The following is a 23,559-nucleotide window of genomic DNA, read 5'->3' as shown; positions in this document are numbered from 1 at the left end:
TTCTGTTAACGTCAAATCTAATATATTGTAATTGTATTTTAAATAAATCAATTCGGCTAATTACAATCATTTGCACTAATGACTTCTAGAGGACGAAAGAACATTTTATAAGATTTCAAACAAGTCCCCAACTTTGTTAGATCAAAGTAGTTTAACTTTGTCTGGCTCATTGCTTTCGAAACGATAGACGAAAACATTCCTTACTTTGCATATAATTTGTTTATACGTAAACTTATTAACCGATTGGCTCTAAAGTATTATTCTTCTTTTGTTTAAGTCAAGATCATGCAGACCGCAGGGAAAAATCGAATCTTAAGACTAGCATAACAAACCTATAAATACCATACCGCTGATATCTTGTTGATCTTGTAACCGATACAAGATCAAAAAGATATCAACACACTACTACCATATCATCACATCATCCCATTGCTGGGCAACTACAGGGCACGGGTCTCCTCCCACAATGAGAAGGAGTTAAGGCCGTAGTCCACCACGTTGGCCCAGTGCCGATTGGTGGACTCCACACAACTTTGAGAATATTATGTAGAACTCTCAGACATGCAGGTTTCCTCACGATGTTTTCCTTCGCCGTTGAAGCAAGTGATATTTTAATTAATTAAAACGCACATAGCTTAGAAAAGTTGGAGGTGCGTGCTGGGATTCGAACTCGCCCCCGGAAGTGAAGTCGAAGTACTACCCGCTGGGCTATCACCGCTTCACTAATATATTATACTACAAAGCAATATTTTAGAGTCAATTCTTAAGTTTTATTTTAGGTTATTGACCACCAGTAAAAGTTATCTAACATATATATATCGGAAACCTTAGACTACAGAAAATTTCGTCTCCTTAATATTTACGTCGATACAAGTTTTACGTGATCTTGGAGAAATTAAAATGGCGGAAAATGGGTAAGCCAACTAATTATTTTATATAAGCTTCTTATGCCATGTCTCATTAGACTCGCAAGTGGAGTAATACACTTGATGTGCAAGGATTTCTCTATAACTGAGCACTCAGAGAATATATTATACTGAAACCAGTATAGTAAGTAGCAGTTAAAATGTGAAAAAGATCTGACGAAGGTCTACTCGAATATAGGACGGGACTCACAAATAGACTAAAATAAAAATTGATCCACCAATCTGCACTGGGCCAGCGTGGTGGACTACGGCCTTTACCTCTTCTCATTGTGGGAGGAAACCCGTGCTCTATAGTGGGCCGATAATAGGTTGATATGATAATGATGAAGATCCATGAATAAACAGTATTCTCTATACTATTTGCAGTATACACAATAATTTTGGTTTAATTTTAGTTTCTTTTATTTAGAGTTTTCACCACGTGCTGTTGTCGCGTTATGTACGATCAGCATTACTATACAAATATCGCCCACGCGACAGTCGCCAAAGTATTCCTAAAATATTATTAAATTTATGCTTATAACAGAATTTTTACACCTGAGTTGCGCTCTCGGCCGTATTCAGGAACGGTTCCTTTATGGGTATATCCCCAGAATTCCGCTTCCTCGGTTTCGGGATCGGATTTGATATTCGAGACTTCGCAACACCGTATCCTACTTTTAAATCCCTAGGCGAATGCTTCAAAAGACTTTCGTTCTCCGTCAGAGTAACTTTCAAAGGCCTGTGTTCTGAAGATTTCCTCTGACCATTGGACATAGCTTGTAGCATCAGCAATTGGTTATGTATATTTGGGGAGCTAAGGCTGTTCCTTGGTATAGTGGCGTGAGGTGTACCTGGTGCTGGAGACGGAGCTGGCTCTATATCATCAGAGGCATCGAGATACCCTAACTTATTGATAGGACCCAGGTCCATTTCACTTTTATTTAGACTATTATAATTGTTTTGACCAAATAGCTTCATATTAAAGTTATCATAGTGCGGTATCGCATTATTTAGAGTTGAAAATACCTGTGGTTTTAAACTATTTTCTGTATAACTCAGCCTGGGCCTTCTTGGTAAAGTTACGTATCCTTTCGTATTGGGTGGGATTTCTTGATAATTCTGTAGTCTATTGTATAGAGCTGCATTTATAGACTCAACATCGTATGTAGGCGATTTTTGACTGTCTAATTTATGGGATGCTTGGGGAATGTCTACTCCCCCGGCTGGTGATACCTGGGTCGTTGCTCTGAGTGGGAATGACAAAAGATCTGGTGGGTACGCTTGAGAATCTTGCGACAGTCGATCTAGAATGGTCTCCTTAGACATCGTCGCTTGTTGTTTCTCTGGACGGTTGCGATCGTCAGTTGATGCTGTAACAAATAATAAATAAATAAATATTACGACAATACACACATCTCCATCTAGCTCCAATGTAATCTTTGCTTGTGTTTTAGGTACTAAGATGACTCATGAATATTTTTTTATTTGAATAAAATACATAAATACTCGTAATATACACGAACACTCAGCCACTGAAAAACTTTCATATTCATCACGCAAACATTTACTAGTTGTGGGAATTCGACTCAGAAAGCAAGGTCGCTCCTCCCTGCGCTAGTTGGCCGTTAAACATCTTTTGTTAACGCATACTGTTTGTGGAATTTATATCTTGGGCTGATAGCCGAGCATCACCAGTTTTCAAAATTGCCTGGCTTATTTGTTATAACTTTTTCACCTATTTTCTCTTCGATTCAGATATCTTTAAGTGGTGTGACATTTAGCAAATATTTTAATTACGCTGGTGCACCAAAGTTGACAAAAACTATGTGATCGAATTCGGAGATTCGTAATTTTGGAGAGCTCATTATAAATATATACGACGACAATACACACATCGCCATCTAGCCCCAAAGAAAGCGTAGCTTGTGTTATGGGTACTAAGAAGAGTGTTGAATTTTTATCTTATGAATAATATAATTTCATAAATATTTATAATATACAAATAAATACCCAGCACTGAAAAACATTCATGTACATCACACAAACATTTTCCAGCTGTGGCAGTTGAACCGACAGCCTTGACTCAAAATGCACCGCGCCAAGGCCGTAGTCCACCACGCTGGCCCTGTGCAGATTGGTGGACTCCACACAGCTTTGAGAACATTATGAAGAACTCTCAGGCATGCAGGTTTCCTCACGATGTTTTCCTTCACCGTTCAAGCAAGTGATATTTTAATTGCTTAAAACGCAAGTGCGTGCTGGGGTTCGAACTGGGCCCCCCGAAAGTAAAGTCGAGCTGCTACCTAATGCGATATCACCGCTTCTCTTGCTCGGCTAGCTCAGTCGGTAGAGCATAAGACTCTTGTTATACGCATTACCACTAGATATTATGTATTAACATTACAGTAGTAAACATTTAACTATCTTAATGTTTAGAAAATACATTTAAACTAGATGTAACAAAAGACGTTTGGGCTCATCACGACTTCCTTCAAATCCATCTTTGGGTAAATTAAAGTTTGTCTTTATAAATGAACTCCCCGAAGTAGTCTACAAAACAAGGCGCAGAAGTAACAAATTACATTCAAACAAAGTAACCAAAAACAATTGCAGAGACCTAAATTCTTCAACCGTGGATTGAACAAAAATTCTCTGCAGACCAATAAGCTACACTCTTTAAAAAGGATATGGGTTACTTGGAATAACCATCTAGTTCTAGCTAGGGTATCAGGCAAGGGGAAATAAAAAGAGTTGGTTTGATAGAAATATAATTTTTGGGATATTGAAAGAATTTTCTCTTTAAGACGATTAGCAACATAACGCCCGGATAGTTAGATTACATAATGAAGAAAATAAATGACAGGGTAAAAGCAGCAATAAGAAAGAGGCAGAAAATAAAAGAGCGAAAGAAAATACCAAAACAGTCAGCAAAATGTAGTAGAGGACTATTGTTCACAATAATATGCTCTTTCAGTATGCGAACATGGGGAGGTCACTTTTAATCATCAAGTTACCTCCTTAACATAAAAAATCTGCAGCAATTAAGTTAAATTTCAATTACTTTGCCGTTTTTAATCTCTTGCCGTGATTTTGACATTTATGTAGTTATTATGTTAGTAATTCATTTTTAAGTATTTGAAGCCAGATTTTATTCCTCTACGTCACTATATATTTTTGGGGAATGTACAGTTACTAGACAAGGCGTAGAGTGCGAAGAAGGCCCTAAATATTTAGACCCAGTGGTCAAGTACTTTTTGAAAACAGAACGCTGAGCGTAGCGAGAGGGATCTCGAGGGGAGACGCCGCGATCCCTTTTGTCGCAGACAAAACTAATTTCCAACTCTTTGATATTTTGTAAAATTTGGCACAGGTCTCGCTGTAACCTCAATCGGGCCTTGGCACAAAGGAGCGTAACCTCGTTAATTTTTTATGGTCCAAGGCACGACAGCGACAAAGGAATGTTTTCATGAAAATAGTCGGCTGTCGGCCGCTGTAATTTATGAAGAGAGATGTCGTGCAGTGAATACGGCTAAGGTTACTTTAACGGCGCTAAACCACACCTGCGATTTCAGCTGCATCTAAACTAGTGGTACAGGTACTACTATTTGCCAGGGTGCCTGTGTTTTTTTTAACTTCCAATGCCTGTCTACAAGACGCAAGCTAACCCTTTATATTTTCCCATCCATTCACTCAACCCCCAGTCACCTACTCACTCTCAACTGTGAACAACAAGGTGTATTCCACTAGCACTAAGGTATTCACTTAAAACAAAACTACTCTCCCATCGACTCCCACTAGCCTCGGAAGGTATGCGAAACTGGCTTCCCCCTTTCTTTTTTTTTTTGGCGTTCGGAAAAGCTTTATTGCTACCTCCGACTCCTGGGCAGGAAAAAAACTCCTTATATATTTTTATAGCCAAGTTTTGAAGAAGGTTATAGGTGTTCTAACATTACGTTACGGTCCATAAGATTGGAGCAACGGGCTAGCGATATGCCCCGGTGGATGTAAGATTGAAAATTGTATTAGTAAAAAATTTTAAATAGCGGTCAACGTCGTGCTATCTCATTCCCATAATGGAATATTAAACATTGTGCGAATGGGAAAGCATAACATCGGCCAATATGTCCTTAAGAAAATCATCACGTTAAAAGTGGCTATTGAGGCGTTACGATGGCAGACGCTTTTCGTGGCAGAGCTCGTCCGGGGAAGTGCTACCAGCATGAATATTGCCGCCAAAAGGCAAGCAAGTGTTTGCTTAGTTTCGGGACTTAGCATTGCATATTTTGGTTTCAAGGGCGTGGTTGCCGGTGTAATAACTGGCACATGAGGCTACGTCTCATGTTTAGGGACTGAGGATGGCGTTGCCGGATGTGTTCGTTACATGTCCTGCGTAGTGCCGATGGTTTTGCTTGCTTCGTTGACAATTCGGAGAAAAAAACCAAAATGTTTACAGACATAACCTCTCTTATTGCGTAGTGAGATAAAAAGCCGTCAGCGACGACGTCAAATTAGATATCATAAGTTATTAAACTTATTTACAGGTTGTCTTGGAACTCCGCGCCAGGCAATTATTCGCACAATACGACCCTCCGAGGAACTTTGTAATCTAATCCAATTTACTTTCAAAGACTATTACAAGTATAAGTAAGTTCCAATGTTATTTAATTCTGATTTCAAGACGGAGGAAGGGTTATAAAAATTCAAATTGTCATATGTTTGTTATGACAACAATGTGACATATTGTCACCGCCCCTTCCTAATCCGGTAGACAGTGGCGTGCATAGAGGGTATGCACAGGGTATGCAGATGATATAAAATTAAGAAAATCTCCAAAATTAGTTATAAATACTTAAGGACTCTTACAATGCCTATCCTTATGTTTTGTAAAACTCGTACTGGAGATATTCTTCATTTTATATCATCTGCATACCCTGTGCATACCCTCTATGCACGCCACTGCCAGTAGGTGTCGTACAAGGCGATTAAGGGAGAGTGGGCAGCAAAATCCTTTGCTACTACTACAATCTTCTGACTGGTTTAAAGGCAAACCCTCCCGTTGCGAGAGGCCTTTAGTCTAGAAGTGGAGCGTTATAGACTATTGATGATGACAAATTGTCACTTGACTATGGCACTGCTCTCGAAACCACTTCATTACACTTTACTCTACTCTGCTGAGTTCTACTTTACTTCATCCGATCATGTTGGTAATATGAAATCGCAAGAAAGAATACTAACTTTCAGGAGATGTTGACTTTACAATGAATGATTGTTAATTGACTTCATAATTATCTTCTATGTATATATATAAAAGAGAAAGTGTGTTGGTATGTTCCGTATAGGCTCCGAAACGCCTGGACCGATTTCAATGAAACTTTCAGGGAATCTCCGGATTGACCGAACGAGTAATCCTGTAAAGTTTGGTGACGATCGGAGTACTCCTATTTTTAAACTATTAAACTGTCAAATACAGCTTTTATTTACTATGATGATATTCTATTGTTGGGTGTACATGGGTGTAGATAATGATCTTCAGCCGCTCGAGAAGAGAATAGAAGAGAATAAATACGGAGAGAAATAAATGATTTAATATATTATGATACTTAAATTAAAAATTTAATGATGTAATTTTATAGTTTAAAGATAATAAAGCAAAATTTAGCCCAGCGAAGCGGGCTGGGTACGCTAGTTTATTATAAAGTCAACATCTCCTGAGGATGCTCCGGTTTCGCAGCGAAACGTGCGTAGAGGGTACATTGCCGAAGATCCGTTTGGTGTAGAGTAAAAGGATTAAAGAAATTATAAATTACACCATACAGATTCTCCTGCTTTTCGCGGAGTATAGCAAAAAAGCTTAATTTTCATAATATATCATGGAATTCTGCAAGGAACGCCTGCTTCTATCAAATACATACTAACTTTAAAAATGAAATTTCCCCTAGCGGAGCCTTATGAAATTCTAATTGTGATTTTCCTGCTAATATTATAAATGCGCAAGTTTGTAAGGATGGATAGATGTTTGTTACTCTTTCCCGCAAAAACTACAAAACCAATTTGACCGAATTTTGGAATGGAGATAGATTATACCCTGGACATAGGCTGCTTTTTATCCCGGAAAAATGTACGGTTCCCGAAGGATTCATAAAAACCGAATAAAACCGCGTACAAAGCCGCGGGCAACAGCTAGTTTAATTATAGTTTTAAAAAGACACATTTTATGTTTTCTTTAATGCTAGAGTCATACTGATACGACGCCATTAAGAGAAGTATTATTGGTAGCAGATAATATAAGTTTGGTCAAGTACATATTATAAAATAGGATAATAATCTATACAGTAAGGTTCGGTTTCTGGTTAATGGTTGGTTGGTCAAAGGTTTTTAACTAAAACAATTAACATCAAAATCCTTTCAAATTTGACGGAGATATGGAAACTAAAACAAAGGTTACTATGAAAAAAGGAATTTTCCTTATCTAGGAATAAGGTTGAAAATAAAAACACTACATTATAAAGCAATGAGCGTATTCTCGGAGCACCAATAAATGGGTCACTCGAACACGTTCTGCCGTGTTCGCTATTTGCCAATGCTTTCGGAAACTAATTTACCAGTAGGTATTTGCGAGTTCAAATGCTATTACATTCTGATTTATAAAAGGATACATTTTAAGGAAATTTTATTAAATTTGTCTTGTATGTGACAACAACGATTGACAGTGACACTCCACTGAATTCCACTAGTTTAGAATAGTCACGACCAGAAAAGTTATTTACGTGGAGTTAACCGGGAATTCTCTTCGAATAAAGTTGAAAATATAAAACATAAAGCCACGCGCACATTGTTGGAGCACCAATAAATGCGTCACTTGAAAACGTTCTGCCGGGTTTACTATCTGCAAACAAACTGGCACCAATACCTTTTTCTCACTCAAAGCCCAGCAATTGTTAGTCGGCAAATTCAAATATCGATTGCTGTCTATACAGTACAGATAAAGTAGCTGGTTTTGAGGATTATTAAAAAGTAAAAACATCATCAGCTTATTTAAGTCTTACTGGGTATGGGCCTCCTCTCAAATATGAAAGAATCATGAGGTTAGACTCCTAAAGCTTTCTTTATGTCACTAGTTTTAAGTTAGATAAGTTAAGATGTAGAGAAATCTCACTTATACCTGATGATGCAGTCTGAGATGGCAGCGAGTTGCCCTGTTTGGGGCAGTTATAACCAGTTTTACATTGAGTTTAAGGTAACTTGTGCTTCATTGTTTATACACACTGTTTGAATTAGGTAATCACAGATTATTTTCCTTTTTCTTAATCTTCTTATTATCAACTTTCAATCGACTTCCGTTAGACTAATTAGACAAAAGTATAGTATAATATAGCAAATTTCAATATTAAGTTCCACATATGGTGTAAGAGATTACTTACATCGATAAGGCAGCCTTCGCATGGCTTAAATTCTCTTTACTTTAAACTTCTTTTTGTTTTTATTTCTTATTTTTTGCGTGCAATTTACTCTTTTTCTTCTACTACTACTCATTGGCTTCTACAATACCTCTGATCTCGATTTTATGATTAAAATTTTAATAAAAACAGCCTACAGCGTAGACGTGCCCTTGCGAATAAAGCGTAAACAAAACGCTGAAAGTTCCTTGTAGCAATGTAATCTAAGTAAGGCAATAACTTCTGTTAGTTTTGCCTCTCGTCGGAACTAGTTAGCTTTAATGGCTGTCGATTCCTTTTGCTTTATGTTTTATGCAGAAAATGCCTTTTAAAAACTATTCGCCGGCTTACTTTTTCTTCTGAGTAGCGGAGTAACTTAGTAACCCTTAGTATGACTTTTACACAAGCTTGTTTATTTATTAAATCCAAGCATATACTCGTATATATTCTTGTGAATAAGTTTATCTGTTAATATATATCAACGTATCAACGTATGTTCATTATATCAACCAATTACTGGCCCACTACTCACGGGCACGGGTCTCCTCCCACAATGAGAAGGGGTAATGTTGTTATTCGTATTTATTATATCATATCGATATGTAGTAATACGATCTCCAGATTGTATACGTTGTTTTGTTTTTGCTTTTTTGTTTTATGTACTTTGGTGGTGAACAATAAAAGTATATTAATTCATTCATGCATTCGTTTATTACGTTTTAAATTTGTTTACCACCTGCAGTTTTTTCATCAACTTTTTTCTCTAATTCTAAGGTTGCCTTGCAGAGATCGCTACGAAGCGATAAAGCCGCCTTTGTACTCTACTTCTATTTTCATGTTTCATTTTCTTAATGTGGGGTAATAATAAAGAAAGGCAATAATAATAATAGCTATATTATTAGTTAAGTAAGTTTCCGAGTATCAAAGAGGGCGTTCATAAAATACGTGAGATGTTTAAGGGGGGGAGGGGGTCGAGTCAAATTTATCTAATCTTACGTTGGAAAGAGGGGGTCTCGGCAAATTTCACGCAATTTTTTTTCTGATTGAAAAATAAAAAAAAAATCTATTTTGGTCCAATCATATACAGCTATATTGATTCTTAATTAGTAGTAGATAAAAGCACGACACAAATTCTTTTTTTCTTTTTACAATAAAAATCTAACGCGTTTACGTAAGAAACCCACATTTAAAAAAAATTCTCAAGTGAGATTGGGGGAGGGGCCCTTCCCCATCCCCCAATCTTCTGACTAAAATCTAACTTTAGATTTCAGATTTTAGTCAACCGAGGAGGGGGTCAAAAACACTTCACGTAATTTATGGACGCCCCTTCGTATTATTAACCAATACTATGTACATACAGCTTTTAGGAACAAACTCGTGATACGAAATTGTAACGTGTGTTAAATTTTGCGTCACATTAAGTTTACGTGACGCTTTGTCAATGCTATGTGCACTTGTAATTGACGTACATCCATTCATGTTTTTGCGCGTGGGCTATATTTTAAGACGTGTTATATGCATGTTTTTAGTGCTTTTAATAAATAAATAAAAATATAGTTCTCACTACCCTTCCTCTTCCTTTTTCGCGGCTGTCGTACGAAGCCTCCAAGGGAATATAACCTAGAGCGGGCAGCATCTTCTATGCTACTTCTACTGCTCCGATCACAAGTGATGATGCAGTCTAAGGTGGGGCGCGTTGGCAAAGAAGATGCCTATTCACTCTTGGTTTGAAGTTACCCAGATTATAGGTATTGGGGAAGACGGAAGATGGGAGGGCATTCCAAGCCTTTGCGATGCGGATCAGAAAGGAAGTAGCAAAAAGCTTCGTAAGTGTTGATGTTATTTCAACAACGAGAAGAAGATGGTAGCGGGCTAACCTCTAAACGGCTTCTACGCGACATCATGTACCATAACCTACTATACATACTTAAATGAATAAGTCAGAATAAATAAACTAAAGTCGTCTTTATTGCTTAATAGTTTAGGGCTTTAACAGTTGTTTGATATGTCAGTGACCTTGACGGTCGTATGCTAATTGGGACTGCATTTCACAGTAAGGTAGCTTGAACGATTACCATTCCATATCAATCATAAAGACAGACACTTCAGTAAAATTTTTGAAGTTATACTTCTTTTGGCGCGTTAGGGCAAAGTGATGAGAGTAAATTTTTACGATGCGCACGCACACCGTCACAAAAAACCGACACCCTGAAGTTAGCCATAAGGTTTGGCAGTGTACACTTTCAATAGTCAAAGTCTGTGGGCTCATTCCGGTGATTTAATGTATTCAATTGCACTGTAGTGAAACTTGATTGTCCGATAATGATTCTATGAGTATTCACAATTTAATGTTTATTATGTTCATTTCTTTAATTCATAGGTTTTTTTTCTTGTTGTATTTAAATAAACTTATGCAACCTTCAACATTATTTCGTAATTCCGTTACAAAGTGATATACAACGGTATAACACTTTCTTCAATTGGTGAAGGAAAACATCGTGAGGAAACCTGTATGCCTGACACTAATGTTTTCAACGGCGTGTGAAGTCCACCGATCCGCATTTGGCCAGTGTGGTGGACTACGGCCTACACCCTTTTCATACTGAGAGATGACCCGAGCCCTGTAGTGGGCCGGTAGTGCGTTTATGATGATTGGGTTCTTCGTTAGCACGACGATATCTGTGACCGCGCTCTGAAAGGCACTCGTGAATGTTCCACCATTTTCATTTATGAGCTTCATTGTAAAAAGCTTTTCCTTCTTCGATATTCTTGTTGAAAATTGGTGGTCCGATAATGAGTCTATGAGTATTCCAAATTTAATTATGTTTATTATGTCCATTTCTTTAATTATGTAGTTTTTTTTTTGTTATATTTAATTTAACGAGATAATGCGTTTTATTATAACAATAATAAAACTTTAAATATATTAAATACATTAGTTAGTGTCGTTTTTTCCGCAAACGTAGAATAAGGCGAAAAATATATTTTTTTTAAAGATTTTTATCATGTTACGCCAAAAAAGTATAACTTCTAACGCGTTTACATAAGTACACACACGTTTCTTTTTTTTTGTATATAATATATTAAGAATCAACGAAATAATGAAGCGTAAAAATATAATATGATCTTCACTTTAATAATATTTTGCCTAATAAATAAATTCAGAAGTTTCAGCGAATTATGTTCCCAAATAACCGAGGAAAGATTCCGTTTCAGAGACCGTTTGATATTCTATTACTCGTTTTCAGCGGCGAAAAATATTAAGATTTATTGCTAAAAGAAATCTTTAGCTCGCGGCTTGCAAGAGATTTATAATTTTTACCGAGCAATAATAAATAAGCGGTGATAGCTCAGTGGTCCCAGCTCCTCTAATTTTTCTGAGCTATGTGCGTTTTAAGTAATTAAAATATCAATTGCTTCAACGGCGAGGGAAAAAATCGTAAGGAAACATGCATGCCTGAGAGTTTTATATAATGTTCTTAAAGGTTAAAACACATTCATCACACAAACATTTTCCAGTTGTGGGAATCGAAACCTTGGACTCAGAAAATTGACGACCTCCCTGGCGCAACGGTGAGCGCTACAAATTTAAGTGGGAGGTCCCAGGTTCGATTCCCGGAAGGGGCAATTTGGGAATTCATTATTTAGGAATTTCCTCTGGGATGTTCTGGTCTGGGGCTTTGGCCGTGGCAAGTTACCACTCTACCGACAAAGACGAGCCGCTAAGCGATTTAGTGTTCCGGTGCGATGTCGTGTAGAAAAAGATAAGGGGGTATGACTACCATACTACCTAACAGGTTAGCCAGCTACCATCTTAGACTGCATCACCACTTATCACCATGTGGGATTGCAGTCAAGGGCTAACCTGTAGTAGAATAAAAAAAAAACACCATCGCTTATCGGGAATAAACTGCTATGATGAGTCCGGCAATTTGTATTTTTCATCATTTTTCATGATCATTCGTTCATTCATTCATTCAATTATTCATCCTCAGTCTATTAATATCTTACTACTATAAAAAGGTTTCCTCTCTCATAACTATAGATATGAAGAGTTCTACGTTGCTCAAATGCATACCGAATGGTTTTTACACAGACAAAATGATGAATTCAAATTTTCCTTACATACACACACAAAGATGCACACACTAGCACGCTAACATAAACACACCTAACTCTAACGAATGAACTTTAATTATTTTTACCAGAAATGTTGGAAAACACTGTTTCCTGTAAGATAAGTAAGATAGTTCCTATGAACTATCTCAGAACGGCTAGCATGGGCCGGAGACAATTAACTCGCAAAGCGCTGGCGTAAAAGTGGAAATAATATCAAAATAATATATGTGTAATATTAAACGGGGATAAACTTCTCCTATTCCATTTTCCCGTGCTTTAGCAGGTGGACACGTTACTTATATTCCTTGACAGGGGATATAATCGGGGGACCTACAGGGCACAAAGTTCAAACTTCTATAATGTTTACATTAGCTTTTTTTATATTAAGATATATTATTATTAAAAAAATAAAAAAGCTTGCCTAATTCTGATAGAGATTAGAGTTCAAATCTTTCTAGCTAGTCAAACGTGATTTTGCGGACTATATCGAGTTTAACGATATTATCCAATGCAACAGGGGTGAAATACCTAGCCTAATAAAACAAATGGTAAAAATACATATTATTTTATTCTGTTAATTTAATTTTCGTTGGTACTTAGTAGTATAATCTTTAATGTTAAACAGCTCACCTGAAACGCAGTCATTATCCAGTAATGTCTTATTGAGCTCCGACATTTCGATACCGATAGAGAGGGCCGACGCCTCGTACTTCCTGGGAGGCTTAGTAAAGGGATTAACATCCGTCTTGGAGCCTTTTTCAGCTTCAGACGCAACGGAGCCTTCTAATAACGTTTCCCCATTAGAGGAACTGGTATCCGTCTTGATCAGTCTTCTTAATTCCATGCTCTGTTTCACAGAGTAGCAAACGGCGTATAGAAATCCAATAAAAAATAAAATTGATATCAAACTCCCTATTAAAACTGCAAAGGTATCTTCGTGCATACCAGCTATTGTGCCAGATCCGCTATATTTCGATAAAACAAGTGTCAACGTCTTCTCATCTCTACCTCCAGGATTCTCAGCGACACATGTGTAATTCCCTCTATCACTGTATCTCGTGTGGAGTACCGTCAAATTCACGAATCTTATCAAATCCATAGTGTTCTCAGAAACAGTATACCTAATTTCACCGAACGACCTCAACTCAATTGTTTTACCATTAAACCTCCAAAAAACTTCTGGTGTTGGGTTTCCGACTACTTTACAAATTAGTGTCACGTTTTCCTCATAACTTTTGATAGTTGAGTCAGGTAGGGGCTCTAATATAGTAGGCCGACATGCGAAGTTTGAAGAGTCTAATTCGTTCCAAAGTTTAGAACGTATCGATGCCGGCTCCGCGCACGAGGTAGGTGGAGTGTACAAGTTATGGCTGATCACCCAATCTCTGAACGTCTGTAAGTTGCAATCGCATCTCCACGGGTTATTGTGTAGATCCAATCCAGACAAGTTTCTGAGCGCCATCAAAGTTTCCGGCTTCATGTGGCTCAAATTGTTTCCATCGATTCTCAATATCTTTAACTGGGGTAAGTTTACGAACGCCTTCGTTGCTATTCTCACGATTCTGTTATTACTCAATTCCACTTTCTGGAGGTACTTCAAGTTGCGGAATAGACCGTCTTCTAGCTTATCGACTAAATTGTTACTTAAATTAATCAACCTCAGTTTCTCTGTTCCTTTAAATGTGTCTGGATGGAGGTGCCTTATTCTATTTTTAGATAAATCCAATTCTATCATAATTGCTAGACTAACAAATGCTGCTTTATGTACAACTTCTATATTACAATCTTTTAAGAAGAGTTTTTTGAGGTTACTTAGGCCTACTCTTTTGAATGCTTCTTGATGTAACTGCAGGAGGTTATTGTTCGACAAATCGAGTATTTGGATGTCACTGCTGAGATTAACTGGTATGACTCTCAGACTTGAATTGGCACAGATTGCAGCCTTGTTGCCGGACTGCCACCTGCAGTCGCAAGGCCTTTGGCATTCCGTCGTGAAGTCAGCTGCAGTTGTGGTGAGGAATACGAGCGCGATATTCAGCCATGTCTGCCAACATTTGTGAGCCATTTTGCTATGGTGTTGGTCATTTCTTCGTCTTGTTGCATTCCTGACTGGTGATCTTCAGTGGACGCATAAGGGTTCTGAAACAATCAGAAAAAAGATGTTAAATTGATTGCTATCGAGTTTGTATTCATTTATCTTTGTTTATTTTATTTTTTTTAAATGTCGCAGGATCTTTTGTTTTCCCTGAACTAAGTATCTAGTCTTTTTCCAGAGTACAAGCTATTTCTATTCAAAATATCACGCAGATCGGTTTATCTGTGAAGCCGTAAGCATATGGTTTACTCAAAGGTGTATACATCATAAATACAATATGATATTAGGATTCTTCTTTAAGAAAAGTACCAATAGAAGGAAACCTAAAGATAAAGTACATACCAACCTTACATATAGTATATGTTATGCAATAATATTCTTGCGATTTTTTTTATTCTTGCTAGCCTCCTACAAGTAAGATCTAGACCGCATTTCACCTAGCGGATTAAATGTTTGGGATATGGCAGTTATATTAAGCCTATACCACTAAACTGTTTCGCGGCATCGTACCGGAACGCTAAATCACTAACGTCTTTGTCGGTAGGGTGGAAATTAGCAACTTTCAAACCCTCCCACCAGACCAGAGCAAAGAAAAATTTGGAAATTATAAATTTCCACCCACTGGGGACCGAAAGAAGAACCTCCCACTTACATGTCCCAAAGCTCACCACCGCGCCAGGGAGGTCATAGAAGCCTATGTTTCAGATACTTCCTCTCTCATAGAAGATATCGTTTTGGAGCATCGACCCATGCTGCCTAAAAGCGGGTTAGTGGACTTTATCGATTATTATCACACATTTGTTACAGTAACCGGCACCGACGGCTTCTTTCTCTTCAAGCAGGAGGGTGGATATAGCCGATTTCCATACTTCGGGGTAGGTACTTAGTATTTTTAACGGTGAAAGCTAAGTGGCTTCGAGCTCCTTTTTGGGAGGACCAAAAAAATAATTATAATAAACTACTTACACATAAATTCTAATACTACACACATATTATACATAATATATATAAGTACTGATGTATGATGGTGATTCTTAGAGAGAAAAAAAAGGTTTCACGAACTCTTATGTGATGTCTATCAACCTTAGGCGGCGTCTAAAGTTACGACACCGATTCAGCGGATCGTAAAGTTTGTGCACCCGTAAACTGACACTTGATAGTAAAAAATAATATAAATTTGGTTTTTTAAATTAAACCTTAAACTTTTTTTTATTTTTTTAGTCAACTACAAGTTAGCCCTTGACTGCAGTCTCACTTGGTGGTAAACGATGATGCAGTCTAAGATGGTAGCGGGCTAACCGGTTAGGGAGTATGGTAGTCATATCCCTAATTGGTTTCTACGCGACATTGCACCGGAACACTAAATCGCTTAGCGGCACGTCTTTGTCGGAAGGGTGGTAACTAGCCACGGCCAAAGCAAAGACAAAAATCCCTACGAAAAATAAAAATATGATGATACAAAAACAAAATACCAAACTTTGTGGCAAGAACCATAGACATAGGTTATATGAGTTACCTAGGGAAAATCAATCGGTGAAAGGTAAATGTAGGCCTAGGAATCGTTTTTACTGAGGCGTTACTTACTTAGGCATTGCCTTGTTGAGGGCCGGTAATGGGTTGATAGTTAAATTTCTTATAGTAGAGAATAGATATTTAAAAGTCGTAGAATGAAATAAGCTGCTTTTTATCCCGGAAAAACAAATCCAAGCCGTCGGAGCCGAAAGCTAGTCATTATTATTTAAGCCGGTAAAAATTCTTCAGCTAGTATTATAACTCCTTTTGAGACCGAATGCTCGCTCAGCCGCTTAAGAAAATTTACTTTTGTAAGCGATCGCTCAAGTAAGCGCCTTGAGCGGAGTTTGAGGCGAATTTTTAGTAATATCTTCTTGAAACTTTGTAAAGTAAAACATTTTCATTCGAAATTGGTGCTCCAATGATACGAATTGTTGGAAAAGTTTTAAGGATCTATGGAATGGACGGCGTAAGGTTTTCGTTTTATTTTATAGCCTAAGGGAATGCCCTTAAGTCTGGAAATTACAAAACTGAAGTAACAATACACCACAACCTCACTATATCACATATCGGATAAGAAGTAGGACAAGTAATTATTCGTTATATAAATGTTGGTTACATCAAGGTTTGTTATATTTAGGTGAGGTTAGTATAAAAATTGATAGAAAGAGGTAAAAAATAGTTTTAGTCAATTCGTTACTTAGAGGAACGAGTAAACTTTTTTTTTGTTGAAAATTCGTTATAAAGAGATTGTTCGCATTGAAAAGAGATAGAATAAGAAGAAACACTTTATTGCATGTAAAACACACAGGAAAAGATACAGTAAGGAGTATACAGTACACAATGTAGACATGCAAAGGCGGCCTTATTGCTGCAAGCTATCTCTTACCTTTGTAGACAGGACTTACAGCAAGAGAACGGGATAGTGCCAAGAGTGTTAATATTTATACATAAATACCAAAATGTATGGATACAAATACAGAGATAATTAAAGTAAATATACGTAATATATAAATATACATAATATATATAAATATATAATATATACTAGCGGACCTCAGCGCCATCTCTCGGGCTGATTTGTGAATCTAAACCATCCAGGGTGCCACCCAAACGCATACCAAATAATTCATTTAAATCGGTCCAGCCGTTTAGGAGGAGTTCAGTGACATACACACGCACACAAGATATATATATATAAGATAAGTAGATTTACATACATAATTACATTAAAAGGTACATTTCACATTGACTGTTTCGGACAATTCAAAGGTATTATGACGAGATTGTTAAATCGAGGAAGTTGTTGTATTAATGCACGTTTTATTATGGTTGCACTGAACTGTTCTTAGATTTCTGTGCAGAAAAATGTGTGACTTTATGTGGACCGAAACGACACAAGACTGTTGTTTTTTTCTTGCTGTAATTGACCTAGGTGTTAAGTGAAAGTCAAAGTCAAAACATTACTTACTTATGATGTTGCATTACAAGAAAAATGTGTATATGGTAGTGAGATGACGGCGATATCCATATTCGTAAACTTAAAACTGAAGCTATGAGGGTTCCACTGCAATGCGCCCTGGTTTAAGAAGAAGCCCACAACAAACTTAGCCGGGTGTTTGTTTATCACCATCTCACATTGTTATTTAAAATTATTAGAAGAGCAATAATTCACACCCAAACTTTTTTTATCAATTACGTAGTCCTTATACTATAATAGGACTTTTCTATAAGCTTGCGTTTAATACAAACTTTGGACTTTTTAAGACATCTCCAAGATGAGTCACCGGCAACCACGCCCTTCAGACCGGAACGCAGTATTGCCGCTGAGCAGCAGGAATAAGCACGGTGGTAGTCTACTACTACTAAAACATTATAACATTTAAGGCAAGATACAGGTACAAGATAGATTTGGCTAATAAATACTACGCCCGTGGTTTAACGTCATTGCTCATTCATTGCTGAGAGTCATTGCTGAGAGTTATAGCGGTCATTGCTGAGAGTTATAGCGGTTAAGTTCACCAATCCGCACTGGGCCAGCGTGGCGGACTACGGCCTTATGATGATGATGATAAGGCCGTAGTCACTCAGTAGAGAGTAGAGTCACTCAGCGGGCGATGGAGAGAGCTATGCTCGGAGTATCTCTACGCGATCGAATCAGAAATGTGGAGATTCGTAGAAGAACCAAAGTTACCGACATAGCTCAACGAGTCGCGAAGCTTAAGTGGCAATGGGCCGGGCACATTGTTCGGAGAAAGGATGGACGTTGGGGTCCCAAGGTGCTGGAATGGCAGCCCCGTACTGGTAAGCGCAGCGTTGGTCGACCCCCAACGAGGTGGACAGACGATGTCCAGCAGTGGACGTCTATCGGTTGATGTGATGATGATGATGATGATGATGATGATATTGTTTAATGAAGTTCAATTAATATTGATAAATATCGTCAACCCATTACTGGCCCACTACAAGGTACGGGTCTGAGGTCACCTCTTAGACTAAGAAAGGTTTTGGCCGTAATCTACCACGCTGGCCATGTGCGGATTGGTAGACTTCACATTATGCTGTTGAGAACTGTCAGGCATGCAGGTTTCCTCACGATGTTTTCCTTTACCGTTGAAGCGATAACTTAATTAGTTTTAATATAATAGACTTTATTAACAATCTTATAAATTACATTTCACCTTATTCTACTTAGTACTACCAAAATATTTATTTATCACTAGCTGTTGCCCGCGACTTCGTCTGCGTCTGATTTAGTTTTTTTATGTGGCATTAAACTAAGTTGTAGTTCTAAAAAAAATTAAAGTATTCGGTATCGCTAAGCCTTATATGTGGGGTTTGCTGCTGTCCGCTTAGGAGTTCTGTCCCCTATCTCCAACCACAGATTGGCCAAAATTAAACACATAATATAGCCTCTGTAGTACAAAAATAATTATTTAAATCTGTTATAATTTGTCGGAGTTATATTGTAAAATCGTCTAACACTTTCATCCCCTCTTCCAAAGGAACCGAACTTAATGTCGGGATAAAAAGTATCCTATATTACATGTACAAGTAAAGTACTTTACTTGTACCACCCACCTATCCCTTCGTTTCGTAAGTTTGTTTGTTACGCTTTTACGCAAAAACTACTTAACCGATCCTCATGAAACTTTGTACACATATTTTTTGGATGGGTTAAAAGTAATATAGCATACTTTTTATCCCGACATTAAGTTCGGTTCCTTTGGGAGAGGGGATGAAAGTGTTAGACGATTATAATAATTATACAACCAAATGCGTCACCTCACATCTTATATTGGTGTATATGTAATAAATGTCTGTAATGGTGCAATTTAAAATCTACTGTCCTGATTTAGGTAAAAACCTGTATTACAGGCGACAGTGCTCTCCTTAAATTGTTGTCTCGATGATTGAGTTAAAAGCATATAACTTAGAAAAGTTACAGGTGCGTGCTAGGATTCGAACTCGGCCCCCGAAAGTGAAGCTGAAGTCCTAACCTCTGCGCTATCACCGCTTTACGTAAAAGTAATTGCGTAATTTGCCTTAAAGGACAAAATGTAGTCCCTATTCAACGATCATTTGAAAAGATAACTTCAAAGGAACCCTTTTTCGGACTGAAAGTAATCCATTCGTAAAAAGTCCTTTCAAAGTGATGACAAATCAGTGAAGCTGCGATAAAAACCGCATTACCCTACGTGCAGTCATCTTTCACGGTTTGGTAGGATACCCATGAGTTAAAGGAAAAAAAAAACATAAAAAAAAGCTAGAAATAATTATTTTCTACAACATTTTTAAATCAGTGTCTAGTAAAATTTACGAACTACTTGGTATTTTCTATCGGTAAACACCCTAAAGTTTATACTTACCTAGTTTAGGTAAGTTACTATAAACTTGTTATTTTTAAATTTTACTGTTAATTTTTTTTACGGTTGTTAGTGGGTTGTTTTGCAATTATCTAACTTATAATAGGCTTTAGTCAACTGCTTATAACCCGGGGTGTTTACGGTTGAGCAGTTCTGGGAGAACTGCTCAACCGTAAACACACTTCACCATCAGCTTTTTTATTGTGACAAACATAAATCGGAGAGCAATCCGTGTAATTATGAAACATTATGAACTTTCAAGCATGCAGGTTTCCACACGAAGTTTTCTTTCAACGTCGACGCAAGTGATAATTTTAATTACTTGAAACGCACGTAACTTAGAAAAGTTAGAGGTGCTGGCTGGGATTCGAACTCGGCCCCCCGAAAGTGAAGTCGAGCTCCTACCCACTCGGCTATCACCGCTTCTTTATTAAATTCCACCTAATAGTAGATCGCTTTTAAGCGATAAGGCCGCCTATTGTAATTTTTTTTGTGTTTTTTTTTGTTCTTATGCTTTATATTTGGTGTACAATAAAGTGTATATTAATTTGATTTAATAGTATTTAATGATAACGCCAAAGTTCGAATGCGTCTTTCTAGTAGAAACTTATTTATTTGATCCAGATTTAAAGGTATTCAAATTATGGTTTATCAGGAAAACGGACGTAGAAAAGGGAAGGGACCTTTTGTACCTTTTTTTTTGTTTAAAAAATCCGAATTAACTAATTCCTTTACCGAACCTAATTATAAAAAAATCCATATCGACCTAATAAATAAATAATCCCTTATTTATACAGTTTTAATAAAAGCTAAGATGTAGTTAGAATACCAAGGTCAAAAAGCTAGAGCTCGCAAAATCGCTGTTTCCATGAAAATTATAATGATATCAGTATATTACTTTGGTTGCGACAATAATAATTTATGTGCCGCCCTAAAAAATGGAATAGTCGTAATACGCTATTTATTTAACTTTCTGTTACAAAAATGTATTTTTTGGCAGATAATAGATAAACTACGTACAGAAGTTGTACTTCTTCGTTTTTTAGCTACCATTATTCTATTATATTTATATAGCTACAGACAGCTGAGGGATCACTTGTTGTATTCAGTTTAATACAACTAGTCAAGTGTTCTATCAAGGCAATACAAAGTTGCGTTGGTGCTTTTGAGCACCAATAAATTGATGTCATTTTGTTGGTTTACTGTCATAACACTTATTTCTTATTTTCTTTCTATAAATAATACGATAATTGATATTAACATGTTTATTGAGCTAGGTAGCAAAACATGACAGTGTGTCTATACGTTATAATTAAACTACCCACTAGGTTCAACTTTTGTTCATAAAAGGTAAACAAATGATGTTATACAATGTGTAAATGAAAACCGAAATAATACTTTACAGGCTTTAGATGTACATTATGTACTGACTCTGAGACTTATCTGGTAGGTAATATGCGCGCGTCGGTCTTTTAACTTCAACAGGGTTGTGATAAGTAAACTGTTTTTTTTAAATTTAATATTTTACAGGATTATTCCTTATGAAATATATTTATGCATCCTACACTATTGTTTCGTAATTCTGTTACACGTTGTATATGACACTTTCTTATTTAATTATTTTATATCACTCATTCATTTTATTCCACACTATATATAGCCCTTGACTGCAATATAACCTGATGGTAAGTAATGATGGAGTCTAATATGGTAACGGGGTAACCTTTGAGGGGTATGGTTGTTATGTTAAACCCATATTCCTTATCGGTTCCTACGCTAAAATGTTTAAATTACAGTGTATTATTAAAAACTTATCATATTTTGTTTCAAAGGCAGATAGACCTTTAAGACAAAGTTGTTCTAATTAAATTCTTGAATCGAAATCATTGAGGCGTGTTCGGTGAGCTGATAAAGTAGATTTATCCTTATAGCCCGAGAGGTCGTAGGCAATTCTGAATGAGTCTTGATAATAGAATAAATTTTGTTATACCTGAAGTTTCTCTAAGTTTCTTGAGTACAGCTAACTAGAGCAGCAATGCGGCTCGCCGGGAGTTCGTAAGTTATGAATGTTTTAAAGTTTCAGCTTTATAATAACGTTTTAAAACTTGGTTTATATTTGTTAAATAATAATTAAAATTAAAATCAAATAAACTCTGACTTTCAATATAGTGTATATTATTCTAAAAGTCAAGTCCTTTCATTTTATACCCATATTGAGGGAGTTGTAAAAAAAAAATCTGCCTCTTGTGGGGCGGCCATCTTGGACCCATTTTTATCAAACACAGCTAAGAACACTTCAGAATAATTCATGTTTTTAACAGAAATAACTAAATCAAATCGGTTCATCCGTTCGGGAAATACGACGCACAGACATACACACACACCGACGCATCAAATTTATAACACCCAGTCGTTTTAGCGTAAAACTAGCTTTACTTTTGAATTGGCGATGACTATTTATTTATTTATTTATTAGCTTTTCAAGGGAAACAAACAGTATAATTATACAAAAAAGTAATGCCGTATTTTTGTATCACATAGACCAATGAAGTTTCCACACGATAAAGTAAAGTGGGTTTATTTTATAAACATGGTGCACATGTAAATAAAATAAACTCACTGTACTTTATATTGATGAAATTGCAGTATTCTTATAAGTTAAATGTGTGCGTGGGGCTGTTAAAATAGAAGTGCCAGCTGAAAATCATTTTTTCTTTACCGTCCAATTGACGGAACAAGCAGATGACCCTCCTGATGGTAAGTGGAAAACCATCGCCTATAACCAGAGGAACACTTTAAAGGGCATGCATATTCTCTAAAAATAACTGTTTTGTTTACGTGTGGTCTTTAAATTTTTTAACTCGAGATATCTTCCAAATTAAATATCTGATTACAATGAATTATAAAGTATTTTACTGCTATATAAATATCGTTGTTGATAAAACTATTGATTTGTATTACAATTAAAACTTCGATACTAATGTAATCCACTTTTGTTTCTACCGGCGAAAAAATAAAATATTAGAACACAAAAGCTGCTGTTGCTATTCAACAAAGTTATTAATTACTCCTTTAGAACCTTTTTTGTAGATAATAATGAGTACTTTAATTTCTATATATCACCAATAGTTTTCTCAGCGCACGTCAAGTTATGAATTTTAATGTAAAATGTTTGCTACTTTGGGTAGCATTATTGCATTTTTTTTAAATAAATTATAGCCAGTATATATAGTTAGTAAAATATAGTAAGTATATTTTAAAATGGTTTAAATCAGCCCAGTACATTCGGTACAATCTAGCAAACTAACGAAGAAACAAAAAATTTCATTTCTTTACATTTTTAGTATAAATATAGATATAAAGCGCTCCCAAAAAATATCTACTCCCTCTCGGCGCTTTAAGGTCATCGCGCGTCGGCGTTGAAATTTACAAAATACACCATAATTTATCAGGGGTCTTTAGCAAACAATTGGTTTGATATTCGGCAAATTGTCTGTGATGAATCATCAATCACGTCCGCAAACAGACGCCTTGTAGATTGGATGCGGCGCGCACGGAATATTGTTTTCAATATTTTATAACTAAACTATTACCAGCGACTTTATCTAAGTGGATTTGTTTTT

The 23,559-nt window shown here is 36.6% G+C and overlaps 1 protein-coding gene across 1 annotated transcript; it reads right to left on the bottom strand.

The window, feature by feature from the left end:
- Window positions 1-1,236: 1,236 nt before the first annotated feature.
- On the bottom strand, window positions 1,237-14,579 carry LOC120625196. The gene is made up of 2 exons (XM_039892181.1): window positions 13,094-14,579; window positions 1,237-2,278 (listed from the first exon to the last, which is right to left on the bottom strand). The coding sequence occupies exons 1-2, from the start codon at window positions 14,526-14,528 to the stop codon at window positions 1,458-1,460; spliced, it is 2,256 nt and encodes a 751-aa protein (XP_039748115.1). The 5' UTR covers window positions 14,529-14,579; the 3' UTR covers window positions 1,237-1,457.
- Window positions 14,580-23,559: the final 8,980 nt, after the last annotated feature.

This window comes from Pararge aegeria, chromosome 7 (genome assembly GCF_905163445.1).
Source record: "Pararge aegeria chromosome 7, ilParAegt1.1, whole genome shotgun sequence".
Lineage (NCBI taxonomy): Eukaryota > Metazoa > Arthropoda > Insecta > Lepidoptera > Nymphalidae > Pararge > Pararge aegeria.
Note: the sequence above shows the minus strand (reverse complement) of the source record. Positions and strands in the feature narration are given on the sequence as shown.

Coding starts and splice junctions, on each gene's coding strand:
- LOC120625196 (XM_039892181.1), bottom strand. CDS start 14,528: ATGGCTCACAAATGTTGGCAGACATGGCTGAATATCGCGCTCGTATTC. Junction 2,279..13,093: donor GGATAATGACTGCGTTTCAG/GTGAGCTGTTTA, acceptor TATTTGTTACAG/CATCAACTGACGATCGCAAC.